Here is a 27,830-nt window from a genome sequence, read left to right as displayed (position 1 = left end):
ATGTGTTACCAAATTACAGCGAGGAATCTCTGAAATGTGACATTTAGCAGCGAGCTTTAAGTGTCGGATTTCGGATATTCCTCCTTAGATAACTTAATTTTTGTGTTTTTCAAGTTGGTAAATTCCGTATAATAAAAATAGTTCGTCGGTAGTGGGTCGTGGGTGGTTATATCTTTATAATATTTTCTGTAAAAGATTGAGGCTATATGCATCTTTAATTTGTTTTTAATAATCTAAAAGATTTAATTTTTATTCTGTTATCAAATTTGACGAAAATGCCGAACTTATCAAAGGGTAAAAAATCACATACAAAGTTAAAAGTAAGCATCACATTTAATTACGCAGATGTCAATAAAAAATTGTTTTCCAATATTTGAAAATCTATAATATAATGTTTTTTTCAGAGTTTTAGAGATAACGATGAGTTTTTGTCTCGTATTTCCAAAACTCTTTACTATTCTAAACGGCCTGTTACAGACTGTCTTAGTTTACCAGTTACAGGTAAGTCATATTTAGTTGCATTTAGTACATATAGGTATACATATATATATATATATATATATATATATATATATATATATATATATATATATATATATATATGTATAAATATTTCTTAAATTGTGTAATTTCTAATCTTTTCAAAACAAAAGATACGATGCATCAATAATAAGGTCATTTAAGCTATTCAATCAGTTTGCAGAATAAATAAAATTATTTAAAAATTGTTAAATAAACAATAATGATTTTCTTGAAAATTCTATACCTATAGAAAAGTCTATTCTTATCTATATTTTTTACATTTATAATAATTATCTTTGAACCCTCCAAAATACAATGAATCAAAATTTATTTGATTCAAATAATTGGCCACTTAACTATTAAATAAATATTTACTTGAACCAAATAATTTCTGTATTCGAAACAAATACTATTTAATTATGACTCAAATAGTAATTATTTTAAACAAATAAATATTTATTTGATAATAGTCAAATATTTTATTATTTTAATCAAACAAATTTTTTTTTTTTAGTGTAATATAATACAAATAATAATAGTAACTTAAAATGAATAATTTAATCTCTATCATACTAATAGATAAAAAATAATATTATTTATTTATTGATATATTAATAAAAAAAAACCGCTGACAATATAAAGTGCATATGAATATTTTTGCTTTCTCATGGAGATAATTTAATAAAAAAAATTATTTATAATTAAATTTTATAATTGACAAATTTTAAACAAATTTTTAAAATAATTTTGTTTCTTAAGAAAACTTGGAATTTATTTGTTAAGTAACGAAAAAAAGTCACAGAATAGTCTGGGAATTTCCATAATTTTCTGGAATTTCTAACGACGGTGAAGTTTACAACGTTTATAATTATTGATTTAGCATAAAAAATATTTTTCTGTGCAAATTTTATATTTTTTTGTCTAAAAAAATTTTTGCAACGTTTCTTGATGAACAATTTTTCAAAAAAAAATTTGTAGGTGAAAAATGAAATATTATTTTCCCAGGCAAAAATATATTTTTTTTCCAATCGTTGATGCTAAACGTTTTGAACTTTATCTACGTAATTTGTTGTTAATTAATTAAATTAACTTTTTTTTGGGAAATTTTTGAAATTTGTTTATTTTTACAAATTAACTCTCATAATTCGTCATTTTTCTCACAAATTCTCATTTTACTTTGAGAATTTCTTAAATTTTTGAATTTTCTTTCAATTTATTTTTTGCGATAAAACTTTCAATTTCTTTTCATTTTTGAAAACGATTTTTTCTTTCAAATTGTTATTCTTTTAGATTTCCTAAAAATTTATAAAATTTTACAAATTCTCATTTTATTTTAAAAATTTATAAAATTCTTGGTTTTTCTTTTTTTTAACATTGTATTTTGTATTGTAACATTAATTTTGTTGTTCTTGATAAATAACAATTAAAATAAAATATTGTCAACATAATACAATATGTAATGCATAATGTTTAGTAAAAATCAGGAAATTTTTTTCTGGATTTTTTTTAATGAAATTTATAGAAAAATTGAAAATATTATACATTGTATTATATTATATTTTAAAAAATATTTCTAGTGTTTATAATAAATTGCAAGAAAATACAAAAAGCTGATCTTTTTATAGGTTTCAATAAATATTTTGAGATATCAAGAGTTTCAGATTTCAAATAGAGATTTCTTTAAGAAATTAAGAAAATTTGTTGTCTTTTACATATGGAACGGTTTAAAAATAGAAAATCCCATTTAATAGAATTAAATAGACTGAAAATTTGGAAATTTGATCTCACATTTAACAATTAATGAATATTTTATTATGAAATTTTACAGAATTTGCAGCAGAATTTTTTACCGGAGTGAAATGTGGTAGAACGCTTGAAAGATTAGATGTTGAAGAAGCTAGTCGAATCTCTCGAAATGCTTGCGTATCACCATGTTCTTTTGTTTTGGCGCTCTTGTATCTCGAACGATTAAAGGATTGCAATGCTGAATATTTGCAACGAGTCGCACCATCGGAACTATTTCTCGTTACTCTCGTAAGTTTTCTCAAACAATTTTTAAGCACAACGAAAAATGAAAATGATAAATAATTTCACTCAGTTTTTTTTTGTAAAATCGAATTTTCAAAAATTTCAATTAAAAACCTAAAATTTTCTATTTGAAACTTTCTGAAACCTTATAATTTCAATTATAACTCTTCCGAAAGTCAAATTATTTTCAAAAATCTGAATTGTAAATTTTGGAAAATTCAATTATTTTTAAAAAGGTTATCTAGAATTATTTGGATAAATTATTGTCAATTCTGTAAAATTTAATTATTGTCTAAAATTTAACAAAATCTTTTAAAATTCAATTATTTTTAATAATTTTAATATTTCTTTAAAAATTCAATTATATAAAAAAAATTTCAAAAATAAAAACTTTAAAATTGAATTGTCAGAATTTAAAAAAAAACTGCACATCATAAATTGCTTAAATCAGACTTCAACAAATTTTTAAAATGAATCTATAAGAATTTTTTTTAGAACTTTGTCCTACCTTATTAAAATTTTGAAAATTTTTCTTATTTCGATTCTGAAATATTCAATATAAATTCTCTTGATAATATTTTTCTGGAATTATTCTTATTATGGAATTAATGAAATCAATTTAATATCTAATAATATTAGTTATTTAAAGTTAAATATTTATTAACTAATTAAATTTACTTAAAATAAGAAGATCGACTTTTTTTGAAATGTAAATCGACTAAAACGACTTTCTTTGCGCTTTAAAGTCGATCTAAGATGTGCGTGAATTTCATTTTCTTACAAAAATATAGAGATATGGAAAAATGAAAAATACATAATTCTTTAATTCATTCTTTGTTTTTTAATGTTTAGATGGTGGCGAGTAAATTTTTACAGGATGACGGAGAGGAAGACGAAGTTTTTAATGCAGAATGGGCCAAATCTGGAGACTTAACAATCCCAAAAATGAATAATTTAGAAAAAGAATTTCTCAATGCAATTGTACGTATTAAAAAAATTGCGATTTTTATCAAACAGTTCTATAACAATAATATTCAACAGAATATAACGAAACAAATAAATTAGATTCTATTTAATTTTCACTGTTTTGCTTTTTAAAAAAAATGGCATTAACAATAAAAATAGATGAAAATAAATTGTTTCTTTCCTTTTTTAGGATTGGAGTGTTTTTGTTCACAATAAAGATTTCTGGGATCGACTTCATAAATTAGAAAGTGATTTGGCATATAAAGAAGGAAACAGACGAGGATGGTTTTCCTACACTGAACTGCATTGTTTAATGAATGCGGTTCAATTGTTGCCTGTTATTCAAGCTTTACTTAGTGTCTCCTCTGTTTGTCTTGCTGCCTATGTAGCCGGCGTTGCAACTATTTTAGGTTCAGTTATAGTTGCCAGCCATCTACCTGGAACGGTCTTTATGTCAAGAAGATTATCACGATGTAACGATTTGTCCTCCGACGTCGACTATAAACTTTTCACTGAATGTCAATCTTCTAATGTGAATACAAATTCGGCAATCCTGTCATCAACAAACAATACATTGTCCACAACGATCTATAATAATTCACGGCTTGAAAATATTATTGATTTAAATAATCCAGATTTCGTTGAATATCCAACGTGGGATCGCTGGTCAGATTCCACGGCAACATTTCTCTCAACATTGGATTTACAATCGGAATCAATGAATAATCGCAATCAAGTATTCAATGATATCAATGAACTCTCAATAAATACAAAACCCCTTGAGACGGATTTATTTTTACACAATAAAGACGAATTGGCCACCATTTTCAATCGAAGAGAAATTGACGATCGTGGTTTTAAATTGTCTTTACAAAATTGGAGACATTATGTAAGTTTTATTTCATTGCGATAGGAAAAATAAAAATTTATTTTAGTCATCTTTTTAATAGTTGTATCAAATTTTAAATTACCTCCTAAATTATTTAAAACAAAAAAAAAATATATGTATATTTTTTGTACTAACTGTCAGGCCAAAATAATTTTTCAAGTAAATATATTGATAATTGTGAATTCAAAATTGTCTCAATTTATTATAAAATTTCAACTGTACAACTTCCTTGCTTTCAATATCCTAATGTTTTACACTGGAAATAAAAATAACTCGTTTCTTTTTGTGATATATCTTCTTTATCTTATTTCATTAAGTACATACATACATATATATATATTTATATATAATTATTTACAAACAATATAATATAGAAATTTACAGAAAAACTTTAACCAAGTTAAATTAATTAGTCTTTTCGCTTAGAACAGGAGCTTTTTCTTTTTCGGACGTCTTCGTTGTTTCAGACTCCACAGTCTTTTCATCGTGATGAAGAAATATTAAAGGAATCATTCCTAATATACAACCTAAGGTAACTCCTATGACTCGACCCTATAAATTAATAAAAAAATAAATTTTATACAATAAAAAAAATATTATAAATATTTTCATTTAAGTTGAAGATCAATTACATTATACACAAATTAATCAATATTATATTAAAATATATGCAGAACCTCACATTTTTTAAATCTAAAAAAAATTTACAAGTTTGGAAAAATTTCTAAATATTTTCAAGAAAAAAAATTCAATAGCGATTATTTAAAAAAAAAAATAGTTTTACCAACCATTCATTTTTTTCCCGTAAAAAATGAGAAATTTATACTTTTGGTAAGTCTCAATATTTAATATTTAACAGTCTTTGAAGAATATTTTTTAAAAAATACAAAATAAATAAAGTCAGCGGACTGATCTTAATAAATATTGTAATACACTGAATTTCTCTTTAAAAAAATTAAATAACAAAAATAAATTGAAGATAATTTAGAAAAAAAATTTTAAATCTTCAATTTAAATAAGAATTCCAGAAAAACATCTAAAATATCAATAGAAAATAAATACCTAGAGACAGAAACTTTATGCTTTTCACAAGGACAATTTTTGCTGACAAAAAGTTACAGTTATGTTGCAATTATGCTTTCAAATAGTGTCAATTATGTATGCTATTATTAAGCACTTAAAAGTTTACTTTTATGCTTTACAACTGAGAAATTTTAAGTTTATATTTTCAAAATTTTTAATGAAATTCTTGAAAAAATTCAAATCAAATTTAAAAAAATTTTAATTATTCAACATCCTTGTAATTAAATATTTTCAAACATTAAATTATTTTCAAAATTGTAATTTTAAAATAATTCTAAATAAAATGTGAAACATGAATTGAACGATCATTCCGAGTCAGGTTATTGTAAATAAAGTCTTCGAAAATTAAATAACTTTTAAAATTTTCAATTTAAAATCATTTAAACTACTGTCAAAATTTTCAACTGCAACTATTTCAAAATTGAATTATTTATATTAAATCGAAATAATTATATTATTTTATAAATAAACCATTTTAATATAACTCTATAGAGGGATTCCACGGGTAAAACGAACAGTTGTCGGTGACAAGTTATCGATTTGGCTCAAATTTTTTAGGCGTATTCTACCTCTAAAAATACTCAACTAGCCAAAATTTCAAGCCCCTATCTCATAAAGAACACTCACAATCGTAAATTTCGTGAAAAGTGACATCTTTCAAAATGAAGATTGAAAAATCCATTTCTTCTCGAAAAAATGTTAATTTTGGTCAAAAAAAAAATTGGAAAGATACTAGTCGATGGGAAATTTTCCAAAGAATCCAATGCCGTTGGAATTTTTGACCTATCTCTAAACGCATGCGCAGTAGATTAAAAAAACTGATTTTTTTAAAAAAATTCATAACTCAAAATGACCTATTTCGATTTGGCTCTAATTTTCAGGAAAGACAGCTGAAAAGCTATACTTTAAAATGGTTATACCTAAAATTTGCATATTTTGAGTTTTTAACCATTTTTATGCAAAATAGTGAGCTAATTCAAATTTTTTCAAGGTTTCCTTACAGTATTTGCTTTTTGTGCGCACGCGCAGTTATATAGACAAAAACTAAGCCCAAATTCAAAATCCTCGAAAAATTTCCAATCAGTTATCTATATTAACACTTCAGTTTTATTTATTCTAAACAAATTTTAACAGAAAAAACAAATACAAGTTATAATTAAGAGCATTTCAAATAAGAGTATATTTAAAAAAAATTTATTTTTTACGTTTGTTTTTTCAACTTAACATTTTTTTCAGTTTGGGAAATTATTAATTTTTGATGAAAGATATATTGTACAAAGAATTATAAAGCAGAATTTTTCCATTTTATTGTAATATAAAATTTATACTTTTATTTTGAAAATTATAATCTCATATTATCTGGCCTCACAAATTTTTTTGCAGATGTTCATTAAATAATTTAACAACATTCGTGTGATTTAGCCTGTACTTATTCGATGATTGAACTAAGGATCTATTGACACAACATAATATTTTTGAGAATAGAACAGTCAAGACAGGTGGATTATCTGACCATTCAAAAAAAGTGTTTACGCTTTTATGCGATGACTTTCTTTTGTTTACACTTTTCTCTTTAGATTGTACCTTTTGCAGGACAACTATTTCGGCTGTTTGTTCTTCATTGTCAATGCTTTTTATTTGTCCTATGAACCAATCATCAATTTCCGTAAATCCGACGTACATGTTTTCGCTATAATCTTCATTTAAGCTTTTCTTAAAATTAGTCGAGATATCATAATTCGCAAGAAATTTAGTTTCTAAACTAGTTGTTTTACACCGAATTATTGTAGGACTCAATGGTTCGAAGTAATGGAGAGACTTCGTTCCTGGTACAGTTTTCAAATTTAAATTTTCTTGTGCATTTCTAACTAGATTAATTTCATCCGCCATAATTAAGATTGGATGTATGGATGAATTCAAATCTTGACAGAAATTAAATAAGTCCTCCTCCTAATAAGTCCTTTTTTAACAAAAAATTATTAATAACAAAAATGGTAAAATTACTATAATAATAAAAATAAATGATAATCAAGGGCAAATTCAAGAAGTAAACGCAAAAGATAATTTTTTTAAACACTCTCATATTTGCAATGCTCTTAATTATAACTTGTATTTGTTTTTTCTGTTAAAATTTGTTTAGAATAAATAAAACTGAAGTGTTAATATAGATAACTGATTGGAAATTTTTCGAGGATTTTGAATTTGGGCTTAGTTTTTGTCTATATAACTGCGCGTGCGCACAAAAAGCAAATACTGTAAGGAAACCTTGAAAAAATTTGAATTAGCTCACTATTTTGCATAAAAATGGTTAAAAACTCAAAATATGCAAATTTTAGGTATAACCATTTTAAAGTATAGCTTTTCAGCTGTCTTTCCTGAAAATTAGAGCCAAATCGAAATAGGTCATTTTGAGTTATGAATTTTTTTAAAAAAATCAGTTTTTTTAATCTACTGCGCATGCGTTTAGAGATAGGTCAAAAATTCCAACGGCATTGGATTCTTTGGAAAATTTCCCATCGACTAGTATCTTTCCAATTTTTTTTTTGACCAAAATTAACATTTTTTCGAGAAGAAATGGATTTTTCAATCTTCATTTTGAAAGATGTCACTTTTCACGAAATTTACGATTGTGAGTGTTCTTTATGAGATAGGGGCTTGAAATTTTGGCTAGTTGAGTATTTTTAGAGGTAGAATACGCCTAAAAAATTTGAGCCAAATCGATAACTTGTCACCGACAACTGTTCGTTTTACCCGTGGAATCCCTCTATACAAATTTTATCATTTTCAAAAGTTTGATATATTTTTATATATTAAAAATATTGTTTTTTAATTAGTAATTTTTGTACCTAGAGAATTTATTTATTTTTAAAAAGGGTTTTATTATCTATGTATTTTTTAAAATTAAGTAACTTGAGGTTAAAAACTTTAATTGCATCTCTTCGAAATATCAAATCATTTTCAAAAATCTAAATTAAATTTTATTACTGTAAAATAGTTAACTCCTAATCTTCTAAAATTTATTTATTTAAACAACAAATTAATGCTTTTGTAAATTGCAAATATTTTTGTTAATTAATACTTTTTAATACAGATCTTAAAATTACAGAACATTTTTGAAATTTATATTTTTATGCTCAAGCATTAAATCATTAAATTTTTATAACTTATATTATAAAAAATTTAGTTCGGTCATAAAAACGTATTTTAAACATTGTCAAAAATATATCTACTTGACTTATTTTAATATTAAATCTCGCAATTTATTTCTATTGAGAATATAAATGAAAAATTAAAAAGTTGATAATTAAAATTTGTTTAAACATCTGCTTACTATCGGACTATTTCTTTAATATATGTACAAAAATTAAAAAGATTGAGATCAAATTCATTTCAAATTAGGCATTATCTATTTAGGGAATAAAACTTTAAAGTGTTCTAACTTTTAAAGTAATTTAGATGTCTCATTTTAACAAAATGATGGCCATTTAAAAAAAAATTAAAATTGAAATTACTCAAAAACCCCACTTTTTTTTATGCTCCAAACTTTTTTGTGGATTGTCTTCAACGTGAATAATATTTTTTATAAGAATTTAACTTGTGCCCGATTCTGGTAGAAAAGAAAAAAAATTTTCTTAAAAAACAAAAAAAAAATTTTCTCTTCTACCAGAATCGGGCACAAATTAAATTCTTATAAAAAATATTCTTCACGGTGAAAAAAAATCCACCAAAAATTTTGAGCAAAAAAAAAAGTAGGGTTCTTGAGTAATTTAAATTAAAATTATTTTATGAATTTAATTTATTAATTTTTATTATTCATTTTGTTATTTTTGAACACTTTTTAATTTTTCCAACGGATTTTGATAGAAAAATTAAAGCTCTTTCAAATGCAAAAAGAAAAAATAAGACATCTAAATTACTTTAAAAGTTATAACACTTTAAAGTTTTTTTTCCCTAAATTTTAGATAAACAACGTTTCATCCTGCCTGATTTGAAATGAATTTGGTCTGGAAAAAATTACACGTTAAAATAAATGAAGGGAAATTCTTATTTAAATATATTAAAACAATAAACATACCATATTGGCAGCCATTCTCGATTTTGGTAGATCTAATTGAATAGGCGTTAACTTTGGTGGTTTGAAGCCAATTTTTTGAGCTATTAATTCAACATAATACGCAGATCCAATTCCCAATATATCTGAAAATGTATTTCCAATAGCAGCGGCTGCCATTGTTGACAATGTAATTACAGTTCCCAAGTACATCTCAATTCGATCTCCCTATAAGAAATAATTTTGGAAATAAATTTCATAGAATTATTTATTTATTATTGCTATACTAAATTTAAATAGGTATTTAAAAAAATAAAAATATTTAACATAAATATTAAATAAAAAATTTAAATAAAACGGTCAGACCATTAAATTTCGAACAAAGTCGTTGCGACCTAATAATTATGTATATCTAAGGAAAGAAATAGAAATTATTTTTCTTAAAATGTGAGTTTCAAGTGGAGGAGATACAGAAAAGTGTCATTTTTTAGCAATTCGAAAATTATTAAATAATAATGATTAAAGTAGTGAAAAATTAAAATAATCGTTAAAATATGTTTTCAAAGTTTGTCTGTCAAATAACAAAATTTTGCAATTTTCGACAATTATTTGCAAAAAAGAAAATGTAATAATTAAAATAAATTTCATTTTACCCAACATGAAGTAAATGAAAAGAAATTTCAAAAATTAGTCCGCACAACGGTTTTTGTCAAAATATAATGGTCTAATTAAAAAATAAAAATAATTTTCAAATATACGTACAGCAATAATCATGATAAAGTTGTCGAGAAAACCAAATCCAATGAAGGGAATAGCATTAGCGACCAAAACTGAAGAATACAATTTATTATTATTTTCATTATTAATCATTTTTATTTATCTCATATTCACGACAAAAACATTAAATTAAAGTTCTTGACGTCAAAAAATTGTGAATTACTGAATAAAGTATCTAATAAATTGTCTTTTAAATAATAATTTATCACGAATTTTATGATGCACCAAATGGGGAAAAATGGCAATATTCATTTTTTTATTGAAATAAAAATTGAAAAGCGGTTACTCGGTCAGACACATGACGTCAGAAAACTTGGAAATAAATCTCGAGTCTTACTCTTAAAATTGGAAAAAAAATAAAAAATTTTAACATTTTGATATATTTTGAAAATCACATTATTTTATTACCTCGTAAAAGATCTCTGTTACAAGGTTGTGGTACTGTCTCGACTGGAAATACAAAACAAAATTATTCAGTTGAAATTTCTAAAAATAATATAATTGATCCACTATAAAATAGCATGGAATCTGCATGCTCCAAATAAAGCGCTCTTTTAGTTATATTTTAAAACTTCTCTTTTAAAAAAACAAATTGTTTCAATAATTTTTCATGAATAACATTTTTTTTAGTTCATTCTCTTGAAAAATATGTAAAGCATGGATTGAAAACTAAAGACTAGAAAATTTTTCCAAAAAAAAAAATTAATTAGTAGGTATAAGAAGTATTAAAAGAGAAAGCGTGCAAGAAACGAAGCGTTTGATAAACTTACAGAGAACATTTTTTTCCATATAAAGACAGTATTAGAGTAGAATTAGGAAATAATAATTTACATTTAGTAAGAATTGTTCAAATAAAAAATAGTGTTCAAGGGCCCAGCATAGTGACTATTGGAAAGAATAAAATATCTAATAATATATCCGTGACAGTGCGTGGAAATTTTTTAATTTAAATGGTGAAGGAAATTTATTTCTACACTGAAAAAAAATTTATTTCATTAAAATAATCAATTACTTGATTATTATCAAACATTTATTTGTATTAAATAATTATTATTTGTGTCAGTTAAATATTATTTGTTTCAAGTAAATATTTATTTAATAATAGTCAAGTAATTGATTTTTTTCAGTGTAATAATAAAGAATTTTAAATTTAAAAAAAATCCTAATTTATTAATTTCACTACTTTTATTACATGCGAGCTTACATGAAACATCATTATTCTTCGATGACTCCGCTTTTGAAGCAAAACAAACAATTTTTTTCTATTAATACATTATATTAATTCTAATTAAATTTTTTTTAATTATTTCTGAAAAAAATGCTAAAATTCTTTCTAATTTTGAAATTTTTAAAATTTATTGAAAAAAAAGTTTTATCTATACTTTTTATATGTAAATAAATATATAGACAAAATATAATGACTGAAAATGGATTCATGGATGTGTTGTGAATAATAAATATGAGATTGAAAATTTTAAATGTAATTCGTGAAATAGAAATAAAGAAAATTTAATTTATGCTCCAAGATTATCACCAACACCACCATCACCACCACTGCCACTAAAATTTAAGAATTATTTTTTTTTTTCTATATAATATCTGAATATTCGCTGGCCCTGGAACATTTTTTTAAATCTTCGTACCATACTTTTGAAGAAGCCAGTCATCGGGAACTTCACAATAACTGCCTGTAGGATCAACTGCACCAAGAGATGGAATCGTACTAGGTCGACCAAATTTATTTCTCCATCGAAATGTAGCCAGTTGACCTGTTGAATGAGGATAATAAACATATTCATATTTATGAAAAAAAGAAATAAGCAGAGAGAAAAAGAAAAAGAGAGGAAAATTCAAATTTACCAAATAAGTATTATATATATATATGTATACCTTCTACATTTTGCAGATTTAGAGGAGAAAGTTTTTTAATAAAACTTTAAAAAGAAAAAAAAACTATACAGTCACAGTCAGGAATTTCAAGGAAGGACTAATAAATATTTTTTTAAAAAAAATGATTAGAATCGGGAGTAAACTGATTTTTTCTTAATCCTAGACAAAATGGATCATTTTAAACCCAAAGGTAGTAAAATAAAATAAGAAAGCCAAAGGTCAAATGCGAAATTTTCCAATGAACATTTTTTCCAACAGAACGTTTTAAAAATTATATTAACAACGATAACATTGTGTGATATTTATTAACCAATTTTGCTTTTAATATTTTTGGAACTTTTTTCCTTTAACTTTCGATTTTGAACTTTTGTACTTAAATCTTGAAAAATTTGTAAAAGTTATTTTAGATTATAAATAATAAAAAGTAATAAAATTGAAGATTAGGGGAAAATGTATATTATAAGGATCCAAAAAAGACGAAAAACATGTCTCTATATATATGTAAGGAACCATTTTGAATCTCCATAACCGTAAAAAAAGTTATTCTTAAAAATGGAAAAAGTTATAGGGTCATTCCATTATCTTTCAATATATCCAAAGTCATTGCGGTGTATTTTAATTTTTTAAAAAAAGTAAAATTCATCAAAAAACAAAAAATGATGTAAGTGAAAATGAGAAATGAATATATATATATGATTAATGCAAAATAATATATATATAATAAAAAATAAATAAATTGTAAAAAAGATAAAATTGCAAATTTAAAACTTCCTATCATACCTCGTATAGATCTATATTTTGCAGTAAAACGAAGATGGACACGAGATTGAGATGGAATGACTGATGTTAGTAGATATTCTTCACGTGTAGAGAGATTGTTAATCTACATGAAAAAGTATATGTAAAATCCATGCTTTTAAATTATATTACATTAAAATGTCTTAACAAATTATGATTTGATATAAATAATCGTTTCAAAAATTATTAACAAAAATATTTTTTTTACTTTTAAAAACTAAAGCAATGTTTTATTTTGAAAATGAGTGAAAAATGGATGCGAAAAAAATCAGTAAAAAAAACTGATGAATTATTAATATAAATTTTTTGTAACAATATTGCGTTTTCACAGAAAATAAAACTTTTATTTTAAATATTTATCTTAAAAAAGAAAAAAGGGGAGAACATTATTCAAATTTTTAAATTAAAAAAACTCTTTGTATTAAACAAAATTTTAATGAACCAAAGACACGGTGTCCAGCAACTATAAAAAATAATTCAAAGTCTTTTTAAAGTTTTCAAAGTCGAAAATAATTTTTTTCACGGTTCACTTTTAACATAGCAATTCTTTTAAATCTGACTTTTTTGCAACAACAAAAAACCATGATTCTTCAAATATTTATACAATTCAATTATTATTTACATATTTTATAAAATTAAAATTTTTCAAAAATTCTCTTTGAAAAATTCAATTATTTTTATAATTTGCAATCAAATTATACGACATTTCAATTAAAACTCTTTTAATTACATCTTCTTGAAAATTTAATTATATTTTTTATTAAATTTTTTTAAATAATGATAAATTAAAAATTTTTTTAAATTAAAATATTGTGATCACTTTTAATTGTTTTCAAAATTTAATTATTTCTACATTATTTGACTATAATTTATAAATTTTTTGGAAAATTATACTATTTAAAAAAAATTTAATTAAAAATTCTCTAATATTCAATTATTTCTAAACATTTTAACTGTAAATCTTCAAAAATACATTTAATATTTATAAATTTTTCTAAATATTTTCTATGTATTTCATGTCAATTTATTTTGGCGACAAAAATTTTAACCGTTTGTGTTAAATGGAAATTTTTGCAATCTTTAAAAATATAATTATATTATTTTAGAAAATTTTGATGATTATTCAAGATTTTGTTAAGGGTTGCTGGACACTTTCAATAAACATTTATTTCGCAAGATAATCTTTATTTTAACACGGTACGAGAGTTGTTTTTTTTTAAATTTAAAAAACACATTTCTTTGATGTAACAAAAGTTTATTTAATTAAAAAAAAATTATTTTTCAAAAGAAAAAAGAAACTTTTTGTGATGAAAGGAAAACAAAGTCTTGATCATTTTATTGCAATAATACAAATGGCAGTAGGGGAGACCGGAGCAAATCGTGACATTTTGGATTTGTGAATTTTTTCTGAGCACTCTCTAATATATTAAAAAAAATATACACTCTTGTTTTCAATGGTTAAACTCTATAGTATGTAAAAAAATTGTTATAGTGTATTTTCTATCACAATAATTTTAGGTAGAACATGAATTGTCTAGCTATGTCTGATGTCACGAATTACTCCTCTACCGGGGTAAATCGTGACAAAGTACGGGGCAATTCGTGACACAGCATATGATTAATTTATTATTCTGCCGTGCAAATCAAAATAAGCGTATCTGCATCGGGGAAAAGTCACTTATTCGCCACTAATGGCAGTAGTGACTAGGTGACTTCCCCTCAATGCAGATACGCTTATTTCGATTTGCACGGCAGTATTGTTTTATAACACATCATAATGGCTTTATTTATCTAATAAAAAAATCAATACATTAATTCATAAAAAAAACTTTTTTATTCGTCAAATTTTACAAGAATGAGAATGATTATCGAATTGATTCCAGAACCTGGGTGAGGGGAATGTCATCGTTGATCATGTCTGACCTTGCAGTATTGGGTATATCATTTCCGTTGAACTAGACTGATTGTGAATGGTCCTTTTCTACAAATTCTCTATTAGTAACATGACCGGGTAAGAAATCGATTTCGCTAAAAACGTCTGAATTGAGTGGACAGATTCCTGAAACTCGAAATCCGGATGCAATATTTGAATTTGTTGCAGCTAAGGGCAAGGCTGAGGCGACAATTGAAGAGATGTCGTATATCGTCATCGTCTTTCCAGGATTATTCAACATCCAATAATCCCAATGATTATTGTAAGATTTTTGTAATGGACCAAAAACACTCCTATCTAAGGGTTGAAGTTTATGTGAACAGTGTTATATGATGCTTTTGACAAAACTGGAGTGGATCAATGGAGATGTGAGATTGATGATTATCCAAAATTAAAATAACAGGATTTGTTGCCAAAGATTGAGAGTGGTTTTGAAAATGCTTTAAAAACAACAAAAAGTCAGAAGCTATCATCCATCCACTTTTGTTTGCACTTCCGGCACTTCCAACTGGTGCGTTGGGCGGTATTTTTAATTGAAAAATTCGTCGTGGAAACAAAAGAAAACGAAGATTTCTAGGTTTTACTTTTTCGCTGCGATAAAACACGTTTACTGTGACTAATAATATAACACTGCAGATAGGGTAACTGTGGGTATTCCTGCGGGTGTACCAATTGCTGCAGTTTTTATAAAGTTATTATTATTTATCATTTATGAATAAATGATTTGTTTAAAATGACTGCAAAAATTATTCTACATCTTACTTGATGAAATAGCCAAGAAAAATGTGCATTTCGTTAATTATTAATGTAATTATTTAAATTTAAAGTAGACTATGACTGAATTCCATGAAATTATGGAATATGGCAGCCATGAACACTTTCAATAATATACACAATTTAGTGTTACTATATTCAATAAAGTAGGCTTTATTGTTTTAAATAAATATTTAGTTACCCATTTATTATTTGTTTATAATTAATATTTCTTAAAACTGTATTACCAGCAATATTTTCATTGCTTGTGGGTATTCCTGCGCAACTCTTCGCAAAGACATAACCTAATTTCTTTGTTGACGTTACCGGTCACTCAGATCATTGTGTCATGCGCAGCCTGATTTACAATTATTTTTTAATTGATATTTTTAAATGCGGGGAGTGCTCAATAAACCTAACTTTAATTTATTAGCAAAATTTAATAATAAAACTTTCATTTGTAATTGAAATAACGATATTTGGTTTAAATATGAGCTCAGACAAGCTTTGCAAAGTTAACCTACACTGAAAATAAGCAAAATTACCCATAGTTACCCTACGCTTATCAAACTTCGTTATCAGTTAGATGTCTACTAGCGTAACCTTCAGGAATTTTCTCAGATTTTTCGTGAGACGGAAATTCGTGTGGCGGAAATTTCAAATTTTTCGTGTTGTCACGAATTGCCCCCGACTCCCCTACTTCAAAAACTAAAACTTAATTTAATGAATTTGTTGGTATTTTTGTAATTCGCGCCTTACGAGGAGCTCGCTTGACTCCAGATATACTTTTTATTTTATGCGCATATGCGCTACTTTCGAATAGATTTACTCACTACTTCCGTTTTTGTGTACTACAACGGTTCACGACGTTTTTGTCTTTTTCTTTAAATAAAACTTTTCATCTATAAAAGGAATCTCTTGTTATTTTACTCTGCTCCATAAACCAATTGTCAAAAGAATTACTACAAAGAGAAAAAAATTGTCGTAAATAGATTGGAAAAAACATGCACTTAATTAATATGTATTGTAGGATTGTCATGTTTTTTCCCTATGATCGAAAACAAGGATATTCTTGCAACGGTATTAATCCCTAGTCGGTATATGGGAAGTAAGCGTGATCTCATCGTATGTCGCAAGAATGTCATAGGGGAAATCCGTGATGGTTCCTGAAATTTTTCTTACAATATCCGCGTGGCATGATGCGTTTAAACTCATATTACCATTTAAGGAATAAAAAAATATGTTTATCCTATTTTACGCGATCATGAGAATGCGAAAAAAAATTTGAATTTTAACTCCATTTATAAACAAAACTACTACTGAAAATCTCATGCACTGTAAAGTCTAGATTCCCTCTCCTTGTATTTTTACTTCATTAAATTATTTATCCAATTTCTTTATTAAATTTAATTAATTTTCATTTAATTAATAAGATAGTGGTCACAAAAAACAGTCAACAAAATTTTTCTTACTTTTCTTTAAAATAATTAGTGTTTTTAAAATAGTTTTCCAATTAATAATTTAATGATTAAGAAGTTTATGACTGAAATTATTCAATATTTCAAACTTGTTTTTCTAAAAAAAATTGATTTTAATTAAAAAATTATTAAACTTAAATAATTTTTTTCTTTAAATATCAAAGAAGTTTTTCTTTGACCTTACAGCAACAAACACAAAACTTTAAGTGACAATTTATTTAGTAATAACATTCGTCTTTAAAGTTTAAACATCAACAAACTGACATTTTTCAATTTAAAAATTTTTATTGTATTTATAAAGTTAAAAAAAGTACTCTAAGAAAATCTAGAAGTTCATCGTAAGTACTTTTTGAAATTGGTAAATTTTGAATTTAATTCAACTTTTTTTTTATTTTTTATGTATTATACACTTAACTTGTTGCCTAAAGCGCATTTTATTCTGATTTTCGTGAAAACAATATTGTCTTTTAAAATTTCGTTAAAAAAGTTCAAAATTTAAAAAATAATACTTTGTACATTTTACAAAATTTTACAATAATATCTAATCGATTTTCTAAAATAAGTAATACAAATTTCAAGAAGCTTTTATTGTTTATTTGAATATTTATCCATTAAGAACTTTTAAATTTTCAATTTTAAATTAACTGTTACTATATTTAATATTAAATAAATAAAATTAATTACATTAATTTTTTAATAAATAAATAATTCTTAAACAAAATTTCCAGCTTGAATTTAGTAAAATTAAATATATTTTATATATATTTAAAAAATTAAATATTTTTAAAAAATTTCAGTTCCTTTTTTTTTGAAGTAAATTAATTTTTTTAGATTTTTAACTTCAGAAGAACAACAGAAAAGTTCCCTAAAGTTAAATTCATGGAATATTGTTAAAACAAATAATATATGTACATAGTAGGCGCTCTTCAATAATATTGTGCGGCCCTCTTTAAGTGGACGGAACCCTCAAGTTATTCAATCAAGTAAATTGAAAATCATGTGAATATATTCAATCAAATGATTGAAATTATTTTCAAATATGAAATCAATATTGAAAACATTTTTAATTATTCAATCAGATTATTAAAATTATATTCAATTATTTCAGAAAATAATTGAAATTATCTCTAAATACTTAATAAACAATTGCTAAAATAAAATAATTTTTTAAGTTAATTTATTTTTACACCAATTGGGCAAAAATTCTTAATTTTTGAATCAAATTTATTCCTTTTATTTTGGGAATTTCTAAAATTTACAATTTTTTACTTTTCTCTAACATTGTATTTTCTTAAATTTTCTATTTTACTTTCATTTACTGAAATTCTTGTGCTTTAAAAAAAAAATTTTTTTTACCTTCTCTTTTTTTTTGTAATTTAAAAAATTTTTTATTTTTCTTCCAATTTTTTAAACTTTTTATTTCCATTTTTTATATTTAAATATTTAAGACTATTTATAGAAATTTAATTTCCAATAAAACATCATTTTTTTGTATCCTCAGGTGATAAAAATTAGTGTATAAAATTATATCAGAGAAAAAAAAAATTTCTTTTTGTTAAAATTAATAATTAAAATTTTTAACAGTGTCAAATAAAAACATTTTTTTCTCGAGCTCTTGTTAACTTATTTTTAAAAAATATTCTTTTATTTTATTATTCACAATGAAAACAATTAAATTTGACAATTTTACCCTGCAGTGTTTGAAAAATTATTTAATAATTTTATTTATAATACCATTTTTTCGCAACGGTTTTATGCTTAAAAATATGTGGAGAACACAATTCTATTTTTTTTAATCTATCTTTTTAAATTCACAGTGATTTTTAAAGAAATATATTTTTAAATGAAAAATTCTATGAATTTTCGTTTCAAAGATAATTTTCAAAATCGATTAATAAGAGCTCGAGAAAAATATATTTCAATTTTTCAATAACTTTATCAAAAAACTTTTTTTTGGTTTAATAATTTCATAAACTAATTTTCATCACCTATAAGGATATAAAAAAAATTCTGTTTCATTGCATATAAAATGTTTTTAAATTTATCCAATCTGTTCGACAATAAAATACTTTATAGGAGATGATATTTGCCACTTCGTTTCAATTTTAAATAGAAAAAAATGATATTCGAATTTAAAACAGTCGCAGTTTTCATTAGAAGAATCGAAATAAATTACTTTTTTTTTAAGTCGAAAATAGTAAAAAAAAAAAGTCGTACACTCCAAGTTTTAATGTTTAAATTTTGTTTTTCAAATTTAGCGGAGTTTCTCAATTTCAGGCCTCGAATCGATTTTAAAATGCAAAAAAAGTCGTTTTAAACAATTTAAATTAGAAAAAAAGTCGAAAGAGTCGATTTTTATAATTCTAATAATTTTATTTTTATTATAATTAACAATTGTTATCAGAAATTTAAAAAATAATATAAGAATTTCTTAATAAGAATAATTGCATACAGAAATTCATCAACAAAATTTTATTTAGATAATATTTCAAAATCAGACAAATTTTCATAAATTTCAAAAATTTTAAATAAAAATATATAAAACTTATTTTTAAAAAAATGTTCATGTCTGATTTATGCAAATTATTTATGAATTCATAATTTTGTCAAAGTTTGAAGTTGAATGAAATGATTGAAAAAAATTTCAGCCACTTTCTAAAAATAAGGTACCTTTGCGTTATCGAAAATGGAAGAATTTTGACTTAATTATTAATTATTATTATTTGGCGAAGAATATTTTAAATAATTTAAAAAATAATTGAGTTTTTGGAAGAATTACATATTTAATATTTTTACAAATAATTGAATTTCAAGAGATTTTAAATTGAAATTTTTGTAAAATTGAATTGGAGAAGAGTTTTTTTTTTATAAATTACAGATAATAATTGTTAACAAATTTTTAAATAATTAAAAAATATTTTAAATAATTGAATTTCAGAAGGCTTACAGACCAGGTTTTTAGAATTTACCAAATTTGAATTACTGATTTTTTTACATGAATTTCAGGCAATAATTGAATTTTAGAGAATTTTTAATTAAAAAATGTTTTAAATAATTCAATTTTCGAAGAATTTTTTTTTAAATTATTAAAAATAATAAATTTTGCAGACTTTTTATAATTAAATTTTCAAAATAATTTAATTTTGGAAGAGCTACAGTTTTGCTACGGTTTTATTTTTAATTTCATTTTTTAAAATAAGTCAAAAAAGTCACAATCAGAGGCCTGCAATTAATGAAACAAATAAAAATGAAGAAAATAAAAATTTTTAAAAAATAAAATAAATATAGAATTTATGATGAAAAATTAACTGAAAGAACAAATGAGAAGAATTTGCGTTATAATCATACAATGAAGTCACGGGCGCAAATAAAAGAAAATCACGTAATTTTTCAACAAATAATAATAAGTTATGCACAGTATGTAAATTAAAAATACAAAACTGCCATATAAGCTGATTTCATGAATATACGTTTAAAAACGATAGTGACACAGATCGATTAGAAATCCGGGAATAACCGGATACAACTTATAAAGAGGACGGAACTGATCTGCTCCAAACTGAAATACTTTAACCTATATATATAGAAATGAAAAAAAAAGGTCTAATTATTATACCTTCAAATTCAGCCTTAATCTTCATCGATTGACATTCTTGTAGTGTTTTAATTAAAAGTTCTCTTTCTTCAGAAGTTAATTTTATGGCAAAATCCTTGACTTGAGGTTTCTTTAAAACACCAACAGTATCCCTATTGAGAATCAATGATTCCGCCGAGCTAATTGTTTTCTCCTGATGTATTTGAGAACTACTGGCATTATTTTTATTATTTATTTTTCCATTTGTTAATGTTCTATATGAATATCCACCATTTAGATTGACAGTTAATGATCCCCAGGAATATCGATTTTGTTGACAGCCGGGTTGCAGTAGACGAATTCTACCAATTTGATTAATTAAAGGATTGGGCTTGGAAATCGCGTGGTACACCACTGCGCTGGAACACATTTTTTTTTTTTTTTTTTTGCGATGAAAAATCGTTTTTTCTTTTTAGGTTCGTAATGAAAAATTTGAGAAAAATGACTGATTCATGATGTTATTTGTTAGAAAATTGTGTTTCCAAAATTAGTCGCGCGCACTGGATGGAGTTATGGACGGGAAAGAGGACGAAAACAATGTGATTCTTCGATCGTTCACGCCGAGTGTTTGACAGATTTTGATAGACCACAGAGGCAGCAGCAAATTGTTGCACTTCTTTCTCTGACGTCACTAAACCCTTCCCTAGTTTCGAGATTCTGATTGGTCATACCGGTCGCGGTTGGTATTTAAATTTTAAATCCCCCGAATTATCAATTTTTCTTTTATTGATTATTATTTATTAAATTGTTATATTCCTTTAATTTTTTTTATTCAATGAGAATCTGATTTTTACTCAATTTCAAATTATTAAAATGTATAAAATATATAACTAAATAAGTTTAAAGTGAGGTTAGAATTCTTCTTAATATTATTATATATGTGTAAGTTATGTTTGTGTGTGTATAAAAACAAAACTCCCACTAAACATTTATTTATTTATTTTTCTTTTTTTCTGTGAAATGTATACATTACTACATGGATTTTATAAATATTTGGTTCAGAAAGATGAATATTTTATAATTATATTAGGTTTGGACAATGCTGGCAAAACTGTAAGTGTTTTAATAAAGTATAATCTGTATAATATACATATTGTAGGTTATGTTTTGACATTTCAAGGTTTTACAATTTAAAAAATCTTTCTATTTCATATAATGTATAGACGTATTTAGAAGCAGCAAAAACAAAATTTACAAAGAATTATAAAGGAATGAATCCTAGTAAAATTACAACGACAGTTGGACTGAATATTGGCAAAATAGATATTGCTGGAGTAAGACTGAATTTTTGGGATCTTGGTGGTCAAGAGGAACTTCAATCTCTATGGGATAAAGTATTTATATAAATATTTTTATTTATACAAAATCAATTTTTTTAAATTTCTTTTTATTTAAGTCCAACAATTTTACAATCAATAATAATAAAACTATTTTATATCTAATGTAATTAAAAGTAATACAAAATCTTGTTATTAAATCATTAACAATTTTGTGCTAAATTATGAATTTTTAATAAATTTCTTAAGGAGAGGCACCAGTGAAATTTTAATCCATTTAAATAAAATTACCGATTTAGACAATTTTGATGAATTGTATAAAATGATTTTAAATTATATTTCTAACAATTTACCATAATTAATCAATGTGTTTATTTACCGTTTTTTAAATTTTTGTTTTCTTCCCTTTTCGAATAATTATTGTAAAAAATGAAAAGAGTTTGAAGATTAGTTTTATATTTAACTTTGCAATATAATCGTTAATTAAAATTTATTTCTAAATTTTAATGACGTAAAATAATTTTATGCCTTGGATAATGTAAAAGTGTAAAAAAAAAAATTGTCGATGAAAAATATTAAAAATTGTGTTAGAAGTTCAATTTTTAAAGTATATTATCACTGAAAACAATAATTTAAAATAATGATAATAATTTATTTTATCTTTTTATGTAATTTTTTTAAAACTAGACCAAAATTCTCAATTTTTTCCTTTTATTTTAAGAATTTCTAAAATTCTCTTTTTTTTTCTTTTCTTCAACATTGTATTTCCTTAAATTTTCGTGTTTTTTAACATTCTTTTTCATTTTTTCTCTTATTCTTCTTTTTAGAATTTGTAAAATTCTCTATTTTTCTTACAATTTACTTTTTACCGACTTTTTATTTCCTTTTTTTTATTTATTTGCAAATATACTATTGAAATCCTTTATTTAAATGATTTAAAAATGTAAAGATTCTTGAAAAATGAAATTTATGATTTTTAGTATTACGCAGAATCTCACGCAGTTATCTACATAGTGGATTCATCAGATAGAGATAGGATTCCCGATTCTAAAGAAACTTTTGGTAGGACTAAATTGAAAAATTTTGCCAATATATAATTTTTTTTTATATGTAATTAAAACTAAAACTATAACTTTCTTTAATTTAATATTTCAGATAGAGTTATATCATCGGAACATTTGTCCGGGGTTCCTCTATTAGTTTTAGCAAATAAACAAGATGTACCAGATTGTATGGGTGTCAGAGAAGTAAAACCAATTTTTAATAAAAACGCACATCTTATTGGACGAAGAGATTGTATGGTGATGCCTGTATCTGCTCTCAATGGGTACGTAAAATTTAAAAAAAAAAAATGAAATAATTTTATTTTCATTAATTCTTTAACAAATTTTAACAGTAACGACTTATTATTTATACGTATATCAAATTTTTAAAATAATAAATTTATTTTCAATTAAAATTTTAAATCTTAATTCGATTATGACTGAATAAAAATTTTCTTTAATAAAAATTTATAGTTAAATAATTAAATAGTTTCATTAAATAAAAATTCTGTTAGATGTGAATTTAGTTAAATGAAAATAGTTTTAAGTAAATATTTTGATAAGGGAAAATTCGGTTAATGAATTAATTAAACCATAATGTCATTAATAGTTTCGCTGGTTCCTCCTTCTAAAAAAATAAGTAAAAGTATCTACATTTTATTTAAAGCATTTAAAAAGGAAAAATTAAGCAAAAGGAAAACTGTTCAAAATGTGGAAAGAATAAATAATTATAATTTATTATTAATAATAAAATTGACAGAAATAGAAAATCATGGAGACAAGAACTTTATGCTTGAGCATAAAATCATAAATTTAAAAAGTATTCCGTAATTTTAAATCTCTCTGTATTAAAAGTTTATTGATAAAAAATCATATTTCAGGCGATACAATAATTTAGTTTGAGAGAATATTTAATTAAAAAATTCTTTAAGTAACTTAATTTTTGAAGAATTTTATTAAAATTATTGAAAATAAATAAATTAGCGCTTAATTTTAATTAATTTTTTTTAGAGAAATAAAATTTCAGTCTATTTTCACTTGAAAATTTTAATATTTGAATGCATCAAAAATTTTATATTTGTTTTAAAAAAAAAAAATTAAATTTAGATTTTTGAAAATGATTTGATATTTCGATTGATGTATTTTTGAAACTTATAAAATTTTTAAAGAGTTTTTGTTAACAAAATTTATAAATAATATAATTATTTGGATTTAATATAAATAATTTGATTTTGAAAAAGTTGCAATTGTAAATTCTTGATTTTGACATAGTTTAAATATTTTTAAATTTAAGAATTTGAAAATTAATTTCATTTTCAAAGACTTTATTTAGAATTATTTTACTATAGGTATATTTTATTTTAAAATTAAAATTTTGAAAATAATTTAATTTTTAAATATAATTACATTGATGTTGAATAATTAAAATTTTTTAAAATTTGATTGCCGATTTTTAAAATAATTTAATTAAAATATTTGATATACTTAAATTTTTGAAGAAATTTAGTGGAGAAATATGTAAATAATTTGATTGTATACCTATTAAAACATAATGATTTTTTTAAATATAAAAATTCAGATTTAGAAGTTTTATGTGTTAATACATTAAAGGTGAATTTTGAAAAATATTATTTCTAATTTTTATAACTTTGAAAAGGCCTTGAATTTTTGTTTCAAGTTGCTGAACTTTCTGTATTCTTTTTCTTAACAGATTTAATGATAGTTGAAATTTTAGATAGTTTATCGTTTCAATAATTAAATATATTTAATAATTTTGAGCTTAAGAAAACATTTTTCAGATGTAAAGCATAAAAGTAATCTTTTAAGAGCATAATAATAGCATAAATCGTCTTTGTGAAAAGCATAAAGTTCCTGTCTCTAATCATTGACTTCGTGGTACCATTAAATATTAACAAATAGCAAAGTAATTAATTAAATTTTGAATCAACCTAACAATTAATATCATTAAAAATGATGTTTTTTTTTTTTAAATTCGAACACAGGGAAGGAGTTGACGAAGGTATCCATTGGTTGGTTGATTGTGTCAAACGAAACAGTGACGTGCGACCACCTCGAAATCAAAATGACAACAGTTTAACGTAATTAGTGTTTAAAGTAGCTTTCGTTTTAAGTACTTACAACATTAAGTAATTAATATAATAATTCAATTCTATATTGTAAAAATATTTCTATTTTAAAATATTCTGTTAATCGCCTTGTATATTCCAAAACAATATATATATATAATTTTATTGAAAATATGTCGACTTATGTTTATTTTAGTATTATAAACATCTTTTTATCCAAATACTTTAAAAGAAGTAAACGTTAATCGTCTCTTTAATCAACTAGATACCATCTGTGATAAGATAAGCGAAATACCTTATTTCCCCGCTCAGTATACATTCTACCTACGTCTAGTGTCAAAAAAAAACTGATTTCGTCGCATCTCATGTATGAGGTTTCAATTTCAAATTTTTTGTGACATTTTCCTTTAATCCGTTATAGAGTTTATTTTTTAATTATAGTGCAATTATTAAATTATGTGGTCCTATTATGATGCAGAAGATTGGAGCGTTTTACCACCTGAACTCAACAGAAGGTAAATTTCACTTTACATACAAGAAAATTATTATAATCTTATAAATATGGCTCAGTTCATATACTCTTATAATATTTTTTTCTTTGTTTCATTCTATGTTTATTGATAGTTGAATGTTCATTATCTGGAAAATTTTAATTATTTTAATTTTAATTAGTGTTAATAAAACGTCAAAAGGAACAACTTTTATTTCTCTTCCACATAATGATGAGTAATTCTTTTAATTATAAAATCTATTTTTGGAAAAGTGCTATATTTATATAAAGTAAACAATGAAAAAAATAAAATAACTAATGCTTTTTTCGTGATATTTATGAATAATTTTTTATTATAATAGAGTATTTAAATTACAAATAATTAAATTATTATCGTGCATTATTTATTTAGTAAATAATTATTTAATCATAGAAATAAATGTTTTGTTGACATTAAAAATCTTTTACGTAGTTAAAATCATTAAAATTGCAAACTTTTAACGATATATTTTTAACGAGAAATATTTTTCAATTAACCAAAGTTATAAAAATTTTTATGGATATGAAAGTTGAGATTTATTTTTGACAGATTGCCCAGACCATTTATTGGTTTTTATTTCAATAGATAAAAATATTGTACTTTTTTTTATAAATATTAATAATAATTAAAATTACTTCCTTCTCTAAGTAGTTTAACAGTAATTTGAGGCCCTGATTTTTATTTAAATATTTTTTCTATTTATGAATTTAAAATGTATTTAATTCTGCGTCGAATAATTCCAAGCGGTAAGTATTTAGAGACAGACCACATCAATTATAAAAATATTTTATTGCTATTTTGATTCGCAAGTTTAAATTTAAAAAAAATTTCAATATCAATCCTAAAGACTTTGTATCAATTTAATTGCGATTTGATACATTGAATAAATTTTTGTTTAATCATTTGTCAATATAAAATAGTTTTAATGAAAAGCTTTGATGATTTTAAGTCTTTTTTGCAATGTACTACAAATAAGAAAACATTTGGGTCACCCGGGGAGGGTATCCGGTCATTAGTATACATAAAAAATCTCCGGTCTAGCAAAAGTGAAAGAGATGTAATATATAAACAGATAAATAAATGTCATGTTTTCTAGAAATGATTTTACAATTGAATAATAGATATTTAACTAATTTTTTTTTTTTTTAAATCTCATTTGACACAGAATTTAATACACTTTCAGGCCTCGGCTTATACGAATTTTTCGACTTTTTCTAACTTTTTTTCGAAAATACGCCTTTTTTCGACTTATTTTAATAAGATGTGATTTATTCGACCTTTTTTTACATTTTTTTTACAAAAATTTTAAACAAAATACAATTTTTCACTAAATTAATTATTTTAAATAATTAAAAAAAAAAATTCTTCACAAATTCAGTTATCTTAAGCTATTTCTCAATTAAAAATTTTATGAAATTTAACAATTGTTTACAATTAAAAAAAAATCAGCAAATAAAATTAGCAAAAATTTAAATTTACAACCTTTTAAAATTTAATTATTTTTAAAATTTTCCATCTAAAACTTTCAGAAATTTAATAATTTCAACTAATATAACTCTTTTGAAATATAATTATTTTAAATGATTTTTACTTTTTGATTTTTTTTTTTGATTTATTTCAAAAATTCAATTACTTGAAACCATTTTTCAATTAGAAACTTTTGAAATTGAATTTTTGTCTGTAATTTCTAATAAATTCATTATCAACAGAAATTACAAAAAATCTTCAATTAAAAATCACTTGAAGTTTAAAATTCAAAAATATGAATATTGTAATTCTTTGAAAATTTAATTACTTTTAAAAAATGTCATCTAAAATTATTTGATCAACTATTTTCAATTCAGTAAAATTTCACTATTGTCTGAAATTTAATGATTTCTAAAAATTTCAACTATATAACTCTTCCAAAGTTCAATTATTTTTAATAATTTTAATATTTCTTTAAAAATTCAATTATTTAAAAAAGTTTTAAATAAAAACTCTAAAATTGAATTGTTTTCAGAATTTTTTTTTAGAAATTAGTACTACTTAATTAAAATTGAGAAATTAATAAAATGGATTTAATATCTAATAACATTAATTATTTAAAGT

The 27,830-nt window shown here is 23.4% G+C and overlaps 3 protein-coding genes across 5 annotated transcripts; 2 read left to right on the top strand and 1 right to left on the bottom strand.

Moving 5' to 3' along the window:
* Positions 1–113: 113 nt before the first annotated feature.
* LOC127278947 (protein CNPPD1) lies at positions 114–4,594 on the top strand. The gene is made up of 5 exons (XM_051300918.1): positions 114–320; positions 405–501; positions 2,351–2,556; positions 3,403–3,531; positions 3,707–4,594. Exons 1-5 carry the CDS (start codon positions 276–278, stop codon positions 4,427–4,429), a joined length of 1,200 nt encoding a protein of 399 aa, XP_051156875.1. The 5' UTR covers positions 114–275; the 3' UTR covers positions 4,430–4,594.
* An 87-nt stretch (positions 4,595–4,681) lies between these two features.
* Positions 4,682–21,413, bottom strand: LOC127278949 (transmembrane protein 65). Of its 3 annotated transcripts, XM_051300922.1 has the most exons (7): positions 20,785–21,411; positions 11,960–12,085; positions 11,521–11,550; positions 10,725–10,766; positions 10,302–10,369; positions 9,564–9,767; positions 4,682–4,957 (listed from the first exon to the last, which is right to left on the bottom strand). In XM_051300922.1, exons 1-7 carry the CDS (start codon positions 21,170–21,172, stop codon positions 4,811–4,813), a joined length of 1,005 nt encoding a protein of 334 aa, XP_051156879.1. In that variant the 5' UTR covers positions 21,173–21,411; the 3' UTR covers positions 4,682–4,810. The 3 variants fall into 3 exon arrangements, with proteins under 3 accessions (XP_051156879.1, XP_051156881.1, XP_051156880.1); XM_051300924.1 differs by lacking the exon at positions 11,960–12,085 and having other exon boundaries at positions 20,785–21,413; XM_051300923.1 differs by lacking the exon at positions 11,521–11,550 and having other exon boundaries at positions 20,785–21,409.
* A 260-nt stretch (positions 21,414–21,673) lies between these two features.
* Positions 21,674–25,383, top strand: LOC127278951 (ADP-ribosylation factor-related protein 1). The gene is made up of 5 exons (XM_051300926.1): positions 21,674–21,855; positions 21,966–22,136; positions 23,060–23,141; positions 23,235–23,406; positions 25,126–25,383. Exons 1-5 carry the CDS (start codon positions 21,763–21,765, stop codon positions 25,223–25,225), a joined length of 618 nt encoding a protein of 205 aa, XP_051156883.1. The 5' UTR covers positions 21,674–21,762; the 3' UTR covers positions 25,226–25,383.
* The last annotated feature ends 2,447 nt before the right edge of the window (positions 25,384–27,830 follow it).

The sequence above is a fragment of the Leptopilina boulardi genome, unplaced genomic scaffold (genome assembly GCF_019393585.1).
Source record: "Leptopilina boulardi isolate dan_hultmark-lab unplaced genomic scaffold, ZJU_Lbou_2.1 LbouV2_213, whole genome shotgun sequence".
In the NCBI taxonomy this organism is placed as follows: Eukaryota; Metazoa; Arthropoda; class Insecta; order Hymenoptera; family Figitidae; genus Leptopilina; species Leptopilina boulardi.
The sequence above is the reverse complement of the archived record's forward strand: the minus strand, read 5'-3'. Positions and strand labels throughout refer to the sequence as shown.

What these genes read in the sequence shown, in the direction of transcription:
- LOC127278947 (XM_051300918.1), top strand. Translation starts at nt 276, where the DNA reads ATGCCGAACTTATCAAAGGGTAAAAAATCACATACAAAGTTAAAA. An exon ending in AATCACATACAAAGTTAAAA is followed by an intron (nt 321 to 404) that starts GTAAGCATCACA and finishes TGTTTTTTTCAG; the next exon opens with AGTTTTAGAGATAACGATGA. An exon ending in AAGAATTTCTCAATGCAATT is followed by an intron (nt 3,532 to 3,706) that starts GTACGTATTAAA and finishes TTCCTTTTTTAG; the next exon opens with GATTGGAGTGTTTTTGTTCA.
- LOC127278949 (XM_051300922.1), bottom strand. Translation starts at nt 21,172, where the DNA reads ATGTGTTCCAGCGCAGTGGTGTACCACGCGATTTCCAAGCCCAATCCT. An exon ending in CTGGCTTCTTCAAAAGTATG is followed by an intron (nt 11,551 to 11,959) that starts GTACGAAGATTT and finishes TTGCTTCAAAAG; the next exon opens with CGGAGTCATCGAAGAATAAT. An exon ending in ACTTTATCATGATTATTGCT is followed by an intron (nt 9,768 to 10,301) that starts GTACGTATATTT and finishes TATTTCTTATAG; the next exon opens with GGAGATCGAATTGAGATGTA.
- LOC127278951 (XM_051300926.1), top strand. Translation starts at nt 21,763, where the DNA reads ATGTATACATTACTACATGGATTTTATAAATATTTGGTTCAGAAAGAT. An exon ending in TGGACAATGCTGGCAAAACT is followed by an intron (nt 21,856 to 21,965) that starts GTAAGTGTTTTA and finishes TATAATGTATAG; the next exon opens with ACGTATTTAGAAGCAGCAAA. An exon ending in CCTGTATCTGCTCTCAATGG is followed by an intron (nt 23,407 to 25,125) that starts GTACGTAAAATT and finishes ATTCGAACACAG; the next exon opens with GGAAGGAGTTGACGAAGGTA.